The sequence below is a fragment of the Mustelus asterias genome, chromosome 9 (assembly GCF_964213995.1).
Source record: "Mustelus asterias chromosome 9, sMusAst1.hap1.1, whole genome shotgun sequence".
Taxonomy (NCBI): domain Eukaryota; kingdom Metazoa; phylum Chordata; class Chondrichthyes; order Carcharhiniformes; family Triakidae; genus Mustelus; species Mustelus asterias.
In genome coordinates this window covers 103,595,711-103,608,477 of record NC_135809.1, presented here as the reverse complement: position 1 = coordinate 103,608,477, position 12,767 = coordinate 103,595,711, and the positions used below count along the sequence as shown (strand labels likewise).

General features: G+C 40.3%; 1 protein-coding gene across 3 annotated transcripts in view; it reads right to left on the bottom strand.

Annotated features, from left to right (window-relative positions):
* trim66 (tripartite motif containing 66) overlaps positions 1-12,767 on the bottom strand; it is a 201,947-nt gene that overhangs the window by 16,598 nt on the left and 172,582 nt on the right. For all 3 annotated transcript variants that reach the window (XM_078220730.1, XM_078220729.1, XM_078220731.1), the window contains 4 exons: positions 11,672-12,627; positions 8,437-8,613; positions 1,290-1,463; positions 339-447 (listed from right to left, as the gene is read on the bottom strand). In XM_078220730.1, the coding sequence (XP_078076856.1) occupies positions 339-447; positions 1,290-1,463; positions 8,437-8,613; positions 11,672-12,627 (1,416 nt within the window). The remainder of the gene's footprint in view (positions 1-338; positions 448-1,289; positions 1,464-8,436; positions 8,614-11,671; positions 12,628-12,767) is intronic.

The window sequence follows — 12,767 nt, the reverse complement described above, 5'->3', positions numbered from 1 at the left end:
TAGTTTGCCAGCACTCACTGTCCATGTTCATAAATAAAGCAGCAATGCAACAGCATTAATGCCATCTATTGAATTGTACCCTAACATGAATCAGTGACTTCAGAAAGGAAGAAACGAAACTTCATACTTGATATCTATTTTAGAAATTATGGCAATTCTGATATTGATTTGATCCTTTACCACAGGAAATTGAACAGTCTATTGGCAATGTACATCTTATTCTGTTGCAAGATGGTCTGAGATACAATTACCTCTGTACATTACATACGTCTAATTTCCCTTAAAGAAGGGTGGAGGGGTAACGCTAACTGATGGTTAAGATAGGGAAGAAAACTTACATCCCACGTTAACAGAAAGGTTAATCGGTTCTTTGAAACCATTCTCTTCAATGGGGATTGGTTTAATTTCCATGGATTCCTTTGGTAATCTGGTGTTATTGTCTTCAGACTAAAAGAGATGATAAAAGTGCAAAGAGGTTCTTTAGCTTTTGATTACGATAACCTGTTATAGATATCATTCAATCTTACTCTTCGGAATTCTCACCGACTCCAAAATGTCTCTAAAAAGGCAGGAATGTGCCAGCAACAAAATTAAACCAAAAATAAAGCATTTGGGACTACAAGTTATCTTCTTTAACTCTATTATGTGACATAAGGATTTTTAAAAAAAGTTTCAGTAACAGAAACAGGCTGAATTTACTAGAGGGTGTGGGGATCATGCAGGTCCCAACCATAGTGTCCAAGTTTTACCTGCCTGGGTAATTTTTCTGGAGGTGGTCAATTAACAGTATACCTCGAGGTGCTCTTCCTAATTAGGGACAGAGGGTGGGCTGTACAGGCAGAAGGGCCATTCCAAGTGCCAACGCAGCTTAAATGAGAAAAATGGATGGTGCCAATGCATGTGGGGGGTGGGGCTGCAAGAAAATGGATCCACCATTTAAAATTTAAGATAAGTGAGGACACAGCACGTGCAAATACATATGAAGCCTTGGGCCTCACTGTTCAGACATGAGAAATGTACATCATGTTCCACACCGACAAAAATTAGTGTGCCTGAAGTGTTGGTGCCTGTTTCCCTAAACTCTCCAACACAATCTTCCTTGTGTCAGTTCTGGGACTAATGTAGACTAAGTCATTGCTATAATTAGTTAACTCCTTGATTGTTGTATCATGTGATGACCAGGATAGCAGAAGGACTGACCTTGGTCATCTTATTCAGCAATTCCTATATTCCCATAAATTCATAGCAAGTTGAATTCTCATGCTGCAGTTGAAAAAAGTTAATCTAACCTTATACTCTGTGCTCTTTGGTTCCCCGTTTAGTATTATGTTCTCTGCTGGAAGATCCCGATTGTCACCAATGGATCTGTGCATGGTCGATTGGGATTGCAATTCAATTAGGGAAGGTGCAAATTGGGAAGAACCTTCATCCAGTGAAGATTTTGTGTGGCCCGAAGCAGAACGCTGCAACAGATACAGCATAAATACATTTTAGTTCCACGACACCAATTGCTTCTAATTATGTAGCACCTTTAACATAAAACATCTCAAGGCACTTAGAAGCTTTATACAACATAACACTCAGTTATATGAAATATTAGGGCAGTTGATGAAAATCTTAGTCAAAGAAGTAGGATAGATAAGTTTTAAGGAGCATCATAAGAGGGAAAAGAGAGAAGAGGAGAGGTTTAGCGATGGAATTTCACAACTTAGGCCCTAGATAGATGTTTAACGGCTGGAATTAGAGAAAAGCAGATTGGAGTTGGAAAAGATGAGAGATTGGAAGGACTTTGAAAACTAGGATGATTAAACCAGGTTGTTTAACCTGGAGCCGGTGTAGGTCATTGAGTACAGGGATGATGGATGAATGAGATTTAGTACAAGTTAGGGCATGGGCATCTTTATGGAGCATTGAATGTGGAAGGACAGCCGGGGTGCCCAAGAATATTTAAGTCCAGAGGTTACAAAGGCATGGGTGAGCGTTTCAGAAGGAGAGATTAAGTGATGCAAGGTGGAGTTAGGCAATGTTACAGGAGGTGCCTATAGGTGTTCTTAATTATGGTGCAGATCTGTGGTTAAAAGCTCAACTTGGGGTCAATATGACACACCAAAGTCACAAACAGTCCAGATCAGGCTCAGAAAGGTACAAGGGTGATGAAGCTGGTGCTGAGAGAGCAGTGATTGTCCAAAGGATGAGAACAATGGCTAGAGACCCAATACTCCAGCAAAGTGATGACATCACTAATATTCAAAGGGTCACCAAGAAGTCTCAAAAGGATGTTTGCATTTTTTTTTATTTTGTAAAGTAGAAGTCAGTCAGTGTCTGGTTTCTTAAGGGCTGCTTCACTTAAACCTGAAAAACATTTGGAAATAATGTCCCAGAACAATATAATCATACATAATGAATACTTTGCATCGGTATTCACGAAGGAGAGGGGCGTGTTAACCGGGAGTCTCTCAGAGGGAGGTGTTGACCAGTTAGAGAAAATCTCCATTACAAGAGAGGAAGTGTTAGGTTTTTTAGGGAACATTAAAACTGACAAAGCCCCAGGGCCTGATGGCATCTATCCTCGACTGCTCAGGGAGACGAGAGATGAAATTGCTGGGCCTCTGACGGAAATCTTTGTCGCTTCTTTGGACACGGGTGAGGTCCCTGAGGATTGGAGGATAGCGAATGTGGTCCCGTTGTTTAAGGGTAGCAGGGATAACCCAGGAAATTATAGGCCGGTGAGCTTGACGTCCGTGGTAGGGAAGTTGTTGGAGAGGATTCTTAGAGACAGGATGTATGTGCATTTAGAACGGAACAATCTCATTAGTGACAGGCAGCATGGTTTTGTAAGAGGGAGGTCGTGCCTTACAAATTTGGTGGAGTTTTTTGAGGAAGTGACAAAAACGGTTGATGAAGGAAGGGCCGTGGATGTCGTCTATATGGATTTCAGTAAGGCATTTGACAAAGTCCCACATGGCAGGTTGGTTAAGAAGGTTAAGGCTCATGGGATACAAGGAGAAGTGGCTAGATGGGTGGAGAACTGGCTTGGCCATAGGAGACAGAGGGTAGTGGTCGAAGGGTCTTTTTCCGGCTGGAGGTCTGTGACCAGTGGTTTTCCGCGGGGCTCTGTACTTGGACCTCTGCTATTTGTGATATATATATATAAATGATTTGGAAGAAGGTGTAACTGGTGTAATCAGCAAGTTTGCGGATGACACGAAGATGGCTGGACTTGCGGATAGCGAACAGCATTGTCAGGCAATACAGCAGGATATAGATAGGCTGGAAAATTGGGCGGAGAGGTGGCAGATGGAGTTTAATCCGGATAAATGCGAAGTGATGCATTTTGGAAGAAATAATGTAGGGAGGAGTTATACAATAAATGGCAGAGTCATCAGGAGTATAGAAACACAGAGGGACCTAGGTGTGCAAGTCCACAAATCCTTGAAGGTGGCAACACAGGTGGAGAAGGTGGTGAAGAAGGCATATGGTATGCTTGCCTTTGTAGGACGGGGTATAAAGTATAAAAGCTGGAGTCTGATGATGCAGCTGTATAGAACGCTGTTTAGGTCACATTTGGAGTACTGCGTCCAGTTCTGGTCGCCGCACTACCAGAAGGACGTGGAGGCGTTAGAGAGAGCGCAGAGAAGGTTTACCAGGATGTTGCCTGGTATGGAGGGTCTTAGCTATGAGGAGAGATTGGGTAAACTGGGGTTGTTCTCCCTGGAAAGACGGAGAATGAGGGGAGATCTAATAGAGGTGTACAAGATTATGAAGGGGATAGATAGGGTGAACGGTGGGAAGCTTTTTCCCAGATCAGAAATGACGTTCACGAGGGGTCACGGGCTCAAGGTGAGAGGGGCGAAGTATAACTCTGATATTAGAGGGATGTTTTTTTACACAGAGGGTGGTGGGGGCCTGGAATGCGCTGCCAAGTAGGGTGGTGGAGGCAGGCACACTGACATCGTTTAAGACTTACCTGGATAGTCACATGAGCAGCCTGGGAATGAAGGGATACAAACGATTGGTCTAGTTGGACCAAGGAGCGGCACAGGCTTGGAGGGCCTGTTTCCTGTACTGTACTGTTCTTATAATCTCACCTCCCCATAATAACATTTCAACAAATATTTTCTGATTTCGGAGAACACACCCCCTCCCCTTCCAAAAATGGAGACAAAACCTTCCCAACTCCCACCTTCTAATTAGCAGTGACTCAGTGAAATTGGGCATTCAAGCAATAAACTGGGTAAAGCATCATTAATCAAACTAAAACAAAGGCAAACATTAACACTGAATGTATGAGATAATTAGATAATATAAATAGATTCTATTAACCCCTGTTGACGATAAACAAAACATTTCATTAGTGAAGATGTCTTTAAAAAATTAAAGCTAATATCACAAATTTAAATAAAAACAGAGGATACCATGCTTGCACAGATTAATATTAAATAGAAAAAGATAATTTTGATGATTCTCTTGAAGAATTGAACTCCAAGGTGCTAACCTATTTTTCTCTTCCAGAGGCAAACTGACCTATAGTGCATTTCACAACTGCAATAGCTAATTCCGAGCAGTGTTTCCAGTGTTGGTAAAATAAAATGTGTTTCGCAGAAGTCAGACAGTTCCCCAAATGAAAAGAAACAGATCAACAGCAGATCCATTTGGGGTTTCTCCACACCATAATGTGCAAATATTTATAATTTTAGGAGTTGTTTGGCAGTGCAGAACTTGAGTATTGCTGAAAACAAAGGAGACATACTATCAAAGATTTTCCACAGGACAGTTCACAAGAAAATCAATAGTAAAGGAAACGACAAGTTATACTTCATGCAAGGAGAGCTTATTGTTTGGCAAGTGGATTCTGATTGGTAGAGGCGTTGCAATGGAAAATGCATCAGGGAACAGGTAACTGCCAAGCTTTTGTGTTAGGAAAATAAAAGTTGTTTCAAATGATTTACATTTGTATTGGTAAACATTAGAATTATGATACAACTTTAGGTGGGTTTAATTTAAATGTTTGTGCCTGGAAGGGACCTATAGTTAGGTTCATGCCGGACAAAGGTGTTTGTACGGGTGGAGGTTGATTAAGTTCCAACTGTGTTTCTGTTGTGCTTAGAGAGGGCTACAGCATGAAGTGTAAATAAAGTTGCAGGGGTGTTGCTTAGCAACAAGAGACCCACTTGCTAGAGAGGAAGGGCTTTCCTTTTTTCTTAGTTTTAATTAGAAGGCAGAGCAGTTGCAGACAGGAAGCTGGAGAGGGAACATCTCTGAGCTCTGCTCAAAACAGGAAAAGTTGTACATTGGAGTGATGTGCAAGAAAGAAAGCTCCAGAGGAACTAAAGAACGGCTGGTTCTAGCAACCTGGAAAGAGGATATTATTCATGGGCATCACAGACAGAGCTACGAAGGAATTGGCTGATGAGAAGCTCGATAATTTTTTCCAAAGTAATCCTAAAGTTTGGAATGTCTTACTACAGTCTATGAAACACATTTTAAAGTAATTGGGAAGACAGTATTGGCTGGAGGATATCAGAGTTTGTGTAACAGTGGAAGTCAGTCAAGACAAAAGGAGTCCTGAATGGGCAGATGTAAAATTCTGGACTGGATTCACAGTAAAGTGAAGCAGAAGCTTTATTTAAAAGTTTCATTTGAAAATCGTGGAGTGGATTTTGGCATGTGATCTGCTAATGGAAATAATTATGAGAGCAGGTTTTAAAGCATGTTTTTGGGAGGGGCGGGGGGGATTCTGAGGAGATATCCACAGACACTAACTTTGATTCAGAGCGGAGTGCGTGTTTGACCACAATCAATCTGTGCTGTTAATAAAAGTGTTAATGCAGCTTGTAGCTTCAAATGTTCCTTGCCATCCGTGTTAATCTTAAAACCTGTGTGTATATGTTAAGCTAAGGGGAAGTAAATTAATATTGTATTATAAACCATTTTCCTCCATGCTTAAATAATGTTTTTTTCCCTTGTTGTTCAAACTAATTAGAGGTCCTGTGACTCTGAAGTACAAGTTATGGTCTTTTGAGCTAGGGTTCCATTTTGGGATCTTCCTATCCAGTTACATCAACTGAGATCAACTGTTCAAATTCAAAACAGCAGGTTGACTTTGGTCAAGGCATTGCCATGAGGAATGAACTAAGGAATGGCTGTCCCCAAACTTTAGTTTAGTTGAAAAAAGCACAATGGGTAGACACGTTCTTTCTGTCTGTAAAGGACAGGGCTGTGTGTGAATATATGTAGCTTCGAGCATGCATAAATGACCATCACTGAGCATGACTGAAAGTCTTAAATTAGTTTTCTGGTAATTCCTAGTACAATCAGGATTGTTAAGCAAATGTCATCCAATCGTTGAATCACATCTAATGTTGGACACTACATTTTGAGTTTTGCAAGCATGGGCTGGTTGGGTACAGTATGTACTTTGTTGCGAAATGCTGAAAGGATGTGCTGTTTGATACAAACCCGCCAGTCACTGAGATGCATGGCTTACATAGTTGGCATCACATATCAAACACCAGGTCCCTTTGGCTGTTTGCAACAGCAAAGTACCCAAGTATCTGTTCTTGCAAAACTCAGAACATACTGTTGATCATTAGATGTGATTCTGTGATTGGACAACACTTGCTAAACCATAAACCTATTTACAATTATCATTTGAGCTTGCAGTGTGATTCACCTACATATGCTAGAACCTGCATATATTCACACACAGAGCCCTATCCTTTGCAGACAAAAGGATCATGTCAATATATTGTGCCTATTTCACCTAAACAGAAATTTGGGGGATAGCTATTCTTTGGTTCATTCTGATTTGAATTGAACAAAAGCTTGGCAGTTAACTGTTCTCCTGTGCGTTCGTCATAAAAATGTCTCCACCAGAGTCCATTTGCCAACCAATCAGCACTCTTCTCATGCAGTATAAATGGCTGTTCTCTTAACTGTTGGCATTCTTGCAAACTGTCCTGGTGAATGCAAAACAAAAAGCTTTGACAGCATGACTCTTTTCTAGTAATACTCAATTATTCTGCCTTACAGTCATTAAGCCATAACAGAAAGCTATTCAAAATTGGCACAATACTCGTCTATTTGTTACCCTCTTTAAAAATGCATCTGCTTCAATGGAAAATTGTGCAATTGAAGTTTGTGTCATCAAGAAATTCAGTTGTTATTTTGAGCCTTTGGTGTGATCAAAATTTAATCTAATGGTCTCTTGATAAAAAAAAACCTTTTCCCAAAAGGAAATAAAAATGCATTTTGAAATAATTTATGCAATTTTTCTTTTTAGGTTGTGGATCAAGTAAAACACGTTGTGCAGTTCATCTTTAAGTATTGCTGCTAAACGGACATAAACAGACGATTCTCTGTAGATATTTACAGTGCATGTTGTTTTTGATACAGGAAGCACAACTGCAGCTGCTGTTGAAAGTAAGAGACTGGATTTGACATTGAAAACACAGCCAGAGTACTTAGAACAATCTTGATCCTCCCGGATAAACTGTGTTTCACAGATATATTCCTGCAATTGTTCGTCATGGTTCTCTAGCTCTTTTTCATGAAAAAGTTGTTCTTTTCCACTGTCGTCTTGTGGTTCACTGAATTTGCTGTTAAAGATGTCTATTCCCAAGGGCAATGCAGCTGAACAGCAGGTGCACTTACCCATTGAGTACGAGATGCAAGTCTTATATGAATAAAACCCATCATAAACATGCAAATGTAAACAGAAAACAGCCATGACAATTTACACCACAATTAAAACTTTATCTCCCACTGGTAACATTTTGAGCCAAAGATTATCTTAGAATGGGGAGGGGAGGTTGGAGAGGTGGGTGAGGGTGAAGTAGATTAAAATGATGGTTAGACATTTCCTACTGCCTTCTGATGGACTTGCAGTCACTCCAATTTTAGATACCAGGTTTTTGGAGGCCAAAGCATTTTTTTCTAATTATGACTTTGGCTTTCAATGTTAGGCCCGGCAGGAAAACCAGCTGGAGGAAGTAAAGTGGCCTGAAGAGATACAAGAAAGTTAATTTTTTAAAAATACTTTTGAAGGTGTCTTTGCTGATCAGAAGGTGGTGTGCTCCTCTGGAGTCTGCAAGGAATCATTAAGGCTTCCACATTCAGGGCCTCCTTACCCCTCTCCTGACCCTAAGTGCTTGGTGCAGGGAGCCATTTCCTAGGGTCCGCATGAGACCTTATGCCACCCTTGCACTTACTCCCCCCTTGAGATTCCTAGCAGGTTTAGCTGGAAATCAGTCATGGAATGTGGTAACAAGGTCTAGAAATTAAAGATTCTTGGGTACCAAGCTGGTGCCATTGTGGGCACTACCCACCAAGCTTGGCTTCTGCAAACTACACTCAGAGTTAAGATCGGTGTTATAGTTTTGACAACACATGAATAGAAGCATCAATAATTTGGCAATTTTTCTGTCCAATTACTACCTTGCTCCTTTTTTTCAAAGCAGTCGAAGACTTCTTTTTTGTTGATGATCTAGTGGTGGTTGATGGCTTCCCAATTGTATTATGTATTCCCAATAAATCCAGTGGTTGGAGAGGGATAGTGCTTTTTCTGTGAAAATTTACAAACTGCTGTTCTGCAACATCAAGGTGATTCTGCAACTAGGAACAAAAATTGAGCAAAAATTAATATATATTGCTGGAACTCTGATGGACATAAATCAGCGAAATGCCATCACAAATTCATCGCTTACATGGCATGATTATAGAAAGATATTTGCAATTTCACTAGACAAATAATGATGGAAGTCACTTTAAACAAAGTATTTATACCACTGCCTATCAAAGAACATAAATACTTAAAAAGGTAATTATCCCAATTCAATTCAATTCCACATATCTGCCTTCTTTCTTCACATGAACATTAACAGCCTTTCAAAACATAGTGCTATTGGTCACTAACAGTGATCTACCTGGGAACATCCATGCCAAACAGTTACCATCCTTGTTCTTTGCTGGCAGGTGTACTGTAGTGAAAATCAATGAGGATAAATTTCCATTCACGTAATGAGCCAGAAGCGCGACCTAGCTCTCTGATAAAGTTTGAGATAACATCCGCATACAGGAGAATGCTGTACAACAATGGCTCTCCCTTTACATATGGACCTCTGCCAATTATTCTATTCCATTCCAAAAAAACATGGTGCTGCACATCAAGAAGTCTACCTTCAGTTTTATGGGCATTTTACATTGCGTCCTAGGATCAATGGCCATACTAATCAGTACTATAAAGTGTATGCAAGCAAACAATTAATGGCTCTGTCACAATACCAACGCTGTTCTTTCAGAGAAGCGGAAACATTATGTAATAGTCTAGTGTGATAATACTGTGCTTTTAAGGAATGTATTTATCATCATGTAAGGGGTATGTTTAAAATTCAGCTCTGTTTTACAGAGTGCCGATTTGTCTGAGATAGTATGCAGCTCCATGGTGAGAAAGAAGGCTAACGATTGATTTTAGCTAAGGGGGTGTTTGTTTTAATTTGAGTTAATGCATTTTTGTTTATTTGGTTTCTCCCCTGGGGTTTCAGAGTAAGGTTTTGATTAGGTTGATTGACAGAGGCAGAGTCATATGAATAGGCAGAGCTGAGTTTGCAGGGAAAACACAGAGTTCTCTTTTACTTTAAAACCATCAGTTTCTGCCTGGTCTTGAAAGCAGCAAGAGGTGCCCTTTTGTCTCTCTCTCTCTCTCTGGAGGCTGTTTGAGGGTGTCAGAAGACAGATGTTTGTCTGTCTCTTTCCAGAGGTGTTCAAAAGGCTCTAGCATTGTTAAAAAGTACAAGTGTGTAAGCCTGTGTGTTGCTAACTGATTTTGAATTGGAATTTAAGTCTAAGAGGAATATTGCTCAAATTGGAACCAAGAGATAAGTTAGCAGTTAAGAATTGTATCTGGTCATGTTTAAGCATTTCAATTAGTAAAAGTTAATTAATTTGTTATAGTTAAACTGCATTGTTAAATAAAGTTTGTTTTGATAAAAGCTTTCTAGTGTGTCACCTGGAGTGAAATACTTATCCTCACAAAGCACATTTTAAAGCAGTACAGGATTAAAGCTGAAATTTTATTTACAAAACGCCAAGAACAACATTTTTGACTCGGAATGTAGAACTAGTGTACTGAAAATAGACCAGTCTGTGGATTGGTATTACTTCATCTTGCTTTTCTCTCCCCAATAAGCCGCGCAAGCTTTCAATTTATCCTGTGTAATGTGGTTCAAGCAGTAAGAATTTAACGTAGCTCGTGTAAGGAAGCGCTGACTGAAGAGATTAAAAGAGAAGCTAGATGAAGACATAAACAGACAGCAGATAGAAAAAGGCACTGCTGTAAGAGCAACAGTGTTAGTGTTGTTCAGATACACTTTTGGAGAATAAAAGGTAGCAATTGGGAAAGCTAATTGTATAACGGAAACAATAAATGATGCATTCAAAGTGCAGTGAGACGACATCTGGAGTATTGTGTATAGTATTGGCTACCTTATTTAAGGACATATGTAAATGCATTGGAAACAGTTCAGAGGTTTATCAGAATAATACCTGGAATGGGTGGGTTGTCTTATGAGGGGAAGATTGGGCATGTGCTTGTACTCACTGGAGTTTAGAAGAACAAGCGGTGACTTGATTGAAACATACAAGCTTTGGAGGAGTCCTGAAAGAATGGATGCGGAGAAGCCGTTTCTCTTGTGGAGAATCTAGAACCAGGGGTCACTTTTTAAAAGTAAAGGTTGTCCATTTAAAACCAATGAGGTGAACCTTTTTTACTAAGGTCATGAGCCTTTGGAACTCCTCCTGAAAAAGGTGGTGAAAGCAAGAGTCTTTGAATAATTTTAAAAGTAGAGGTGGATAGATTCTTAGTAAGCAAGGGGCTGAAAGGTTTCAGGGATAGTCAGGAGGCAGATTTGAGGTTACCATCAAATCAGTCATGACCTTATTAAATGACTGAGCAAGCTCAAGGGTGAAGCCTATTCCTGCTTTTTGTTTACATGTTTGCACATCGCAAGGTGAGAAGGGTGTGTGTGTGTGTGGCAGGTATCTTCAGTTGCTTTATTTGTTCACTATCTAAAGAGCACCTGCCTCAACTGTTGTTGTATCTTCCTTCCCCACTCTAATCAAAGACACGAGATGAAAATAGACATCATGCAGCAGTAAACGATGTCTCACAATCAAAGCTCCCTCACTCCAATTAAAAAGGACACCAGAATCAAGTTAAAATGATTTGTTGCTTATACTTAGCATAAAGGGAGTCAACAACAGATCTTTTACACAATGCTGTGATAACCCCAAGACAAGTAATTTTCTTTCTCATTATACTGATTTTATCCAACCTTTAAACAAAATATATGAAGCGGAATTCAGTTTTACGCTCATTCCTGAAAGTACCTCAAGTAGGAGCGACAAAACCTCATTTGCATTCAGCTCAGTATGTATAAGCCCAACAATTTCTGAGTGTTGCAATAGCCAAGAACAGCATCCCCCATCATGGCTTAAGATCACTTAAATGCTGCAAAATTTATGGAATCACTTTGCATTGCAACTGTAATCTGCATTAGATCATATTTCTAATGCTTTAAAAAAGGTTATATTTTATCATGTTAGTTGTCATGAGCCTTGTGATCGGTTATCAAATTAATCTCAGATTAACTTGATTGATCACATTTAATAGTACCTGGTTATTGTCATTCTGCTGGCCCAGTTCAGTCTGCTGGTCCTGAGCATTTATCACCACTCTTTGAAGACCAAGGTGCTGTAGTTCCATTGGCATTTCTTGTTTCTTTGGGTCAGGTTGCCTCGTAATGGAATTCGGTTTCAAATTAGTATCCTGCACATGGTGTGTGTTCCGGTTAAATGGGTGTGGTTTCTCCAAGATATTCTTAAAGCTCGTAGGCATTTGATCTGGTTGACATGTTTGTTTTGTGCTTGTACTCTGTTGACCTGCTTTCTGTGGACGGGGTTTGCCCTGTGCTTCTTCCACGGATGGTTGCTGTTGAATTTGTTGTAGCTGTAGTTGCTGCTTTACAGCATAGGGTTGCAACGTTGACTGTTTCGACTGCTTAAAATTCTGTATTTGGCAGCGCCGTCTCTGTGGTTGTGGTTGGTGCACAAATTGCTTTGATTGCTGCAAGGCCACCACATGCATTGGTTTTATGCTTCGCTGCTGCTGCATGGTATATGCTGGATGCAAGCTTTGCTGCAGGTGTTGTGCTTGTAAATGTCCCATCAAAACTGGACTCTGCTCAAGTCCAGTCTGAGCTACATGCCACTGCTGCAAAGTTGGTATTGGCTGTACTGGCAATGGATGTGGAAAATATTTCTGTTGAGATTGGCTCTGGTGCATGCTAGTGTACTGCATCTGGAGCTGATGCTGCAAATGTCCTGGAACTTGGCCCAAACTTCGATGATGCTGCAAACAGTTTAAGGCCTCATGCTCTTTGTGAAGTGGATGCAAGTCTGGACAATGATTGTTACAGACTGAATATTGTTGGCCAGGGTTCTGGCATAGAAGAGATGGCTGTAAACTTGGTCCATGAGTTGCAATGTCACATGGTACTGGTGATGGCTGTTGATGGAAGGAGGGCTGGCATTCTTGGCGAGTTGCATTTTCACAATCAAATGACAAATGGCCTGAGGGGGGAATAAACAAAGTATACTTTTTAAAAAATGGGACCAAGTCTTTTAATTGTCCACATTTTCTCCTCTCTACTCAGACATGCAAATTCTTGCTGCTGTACACAGCCAGGGTAAACAACAGTCTATCAGTACCT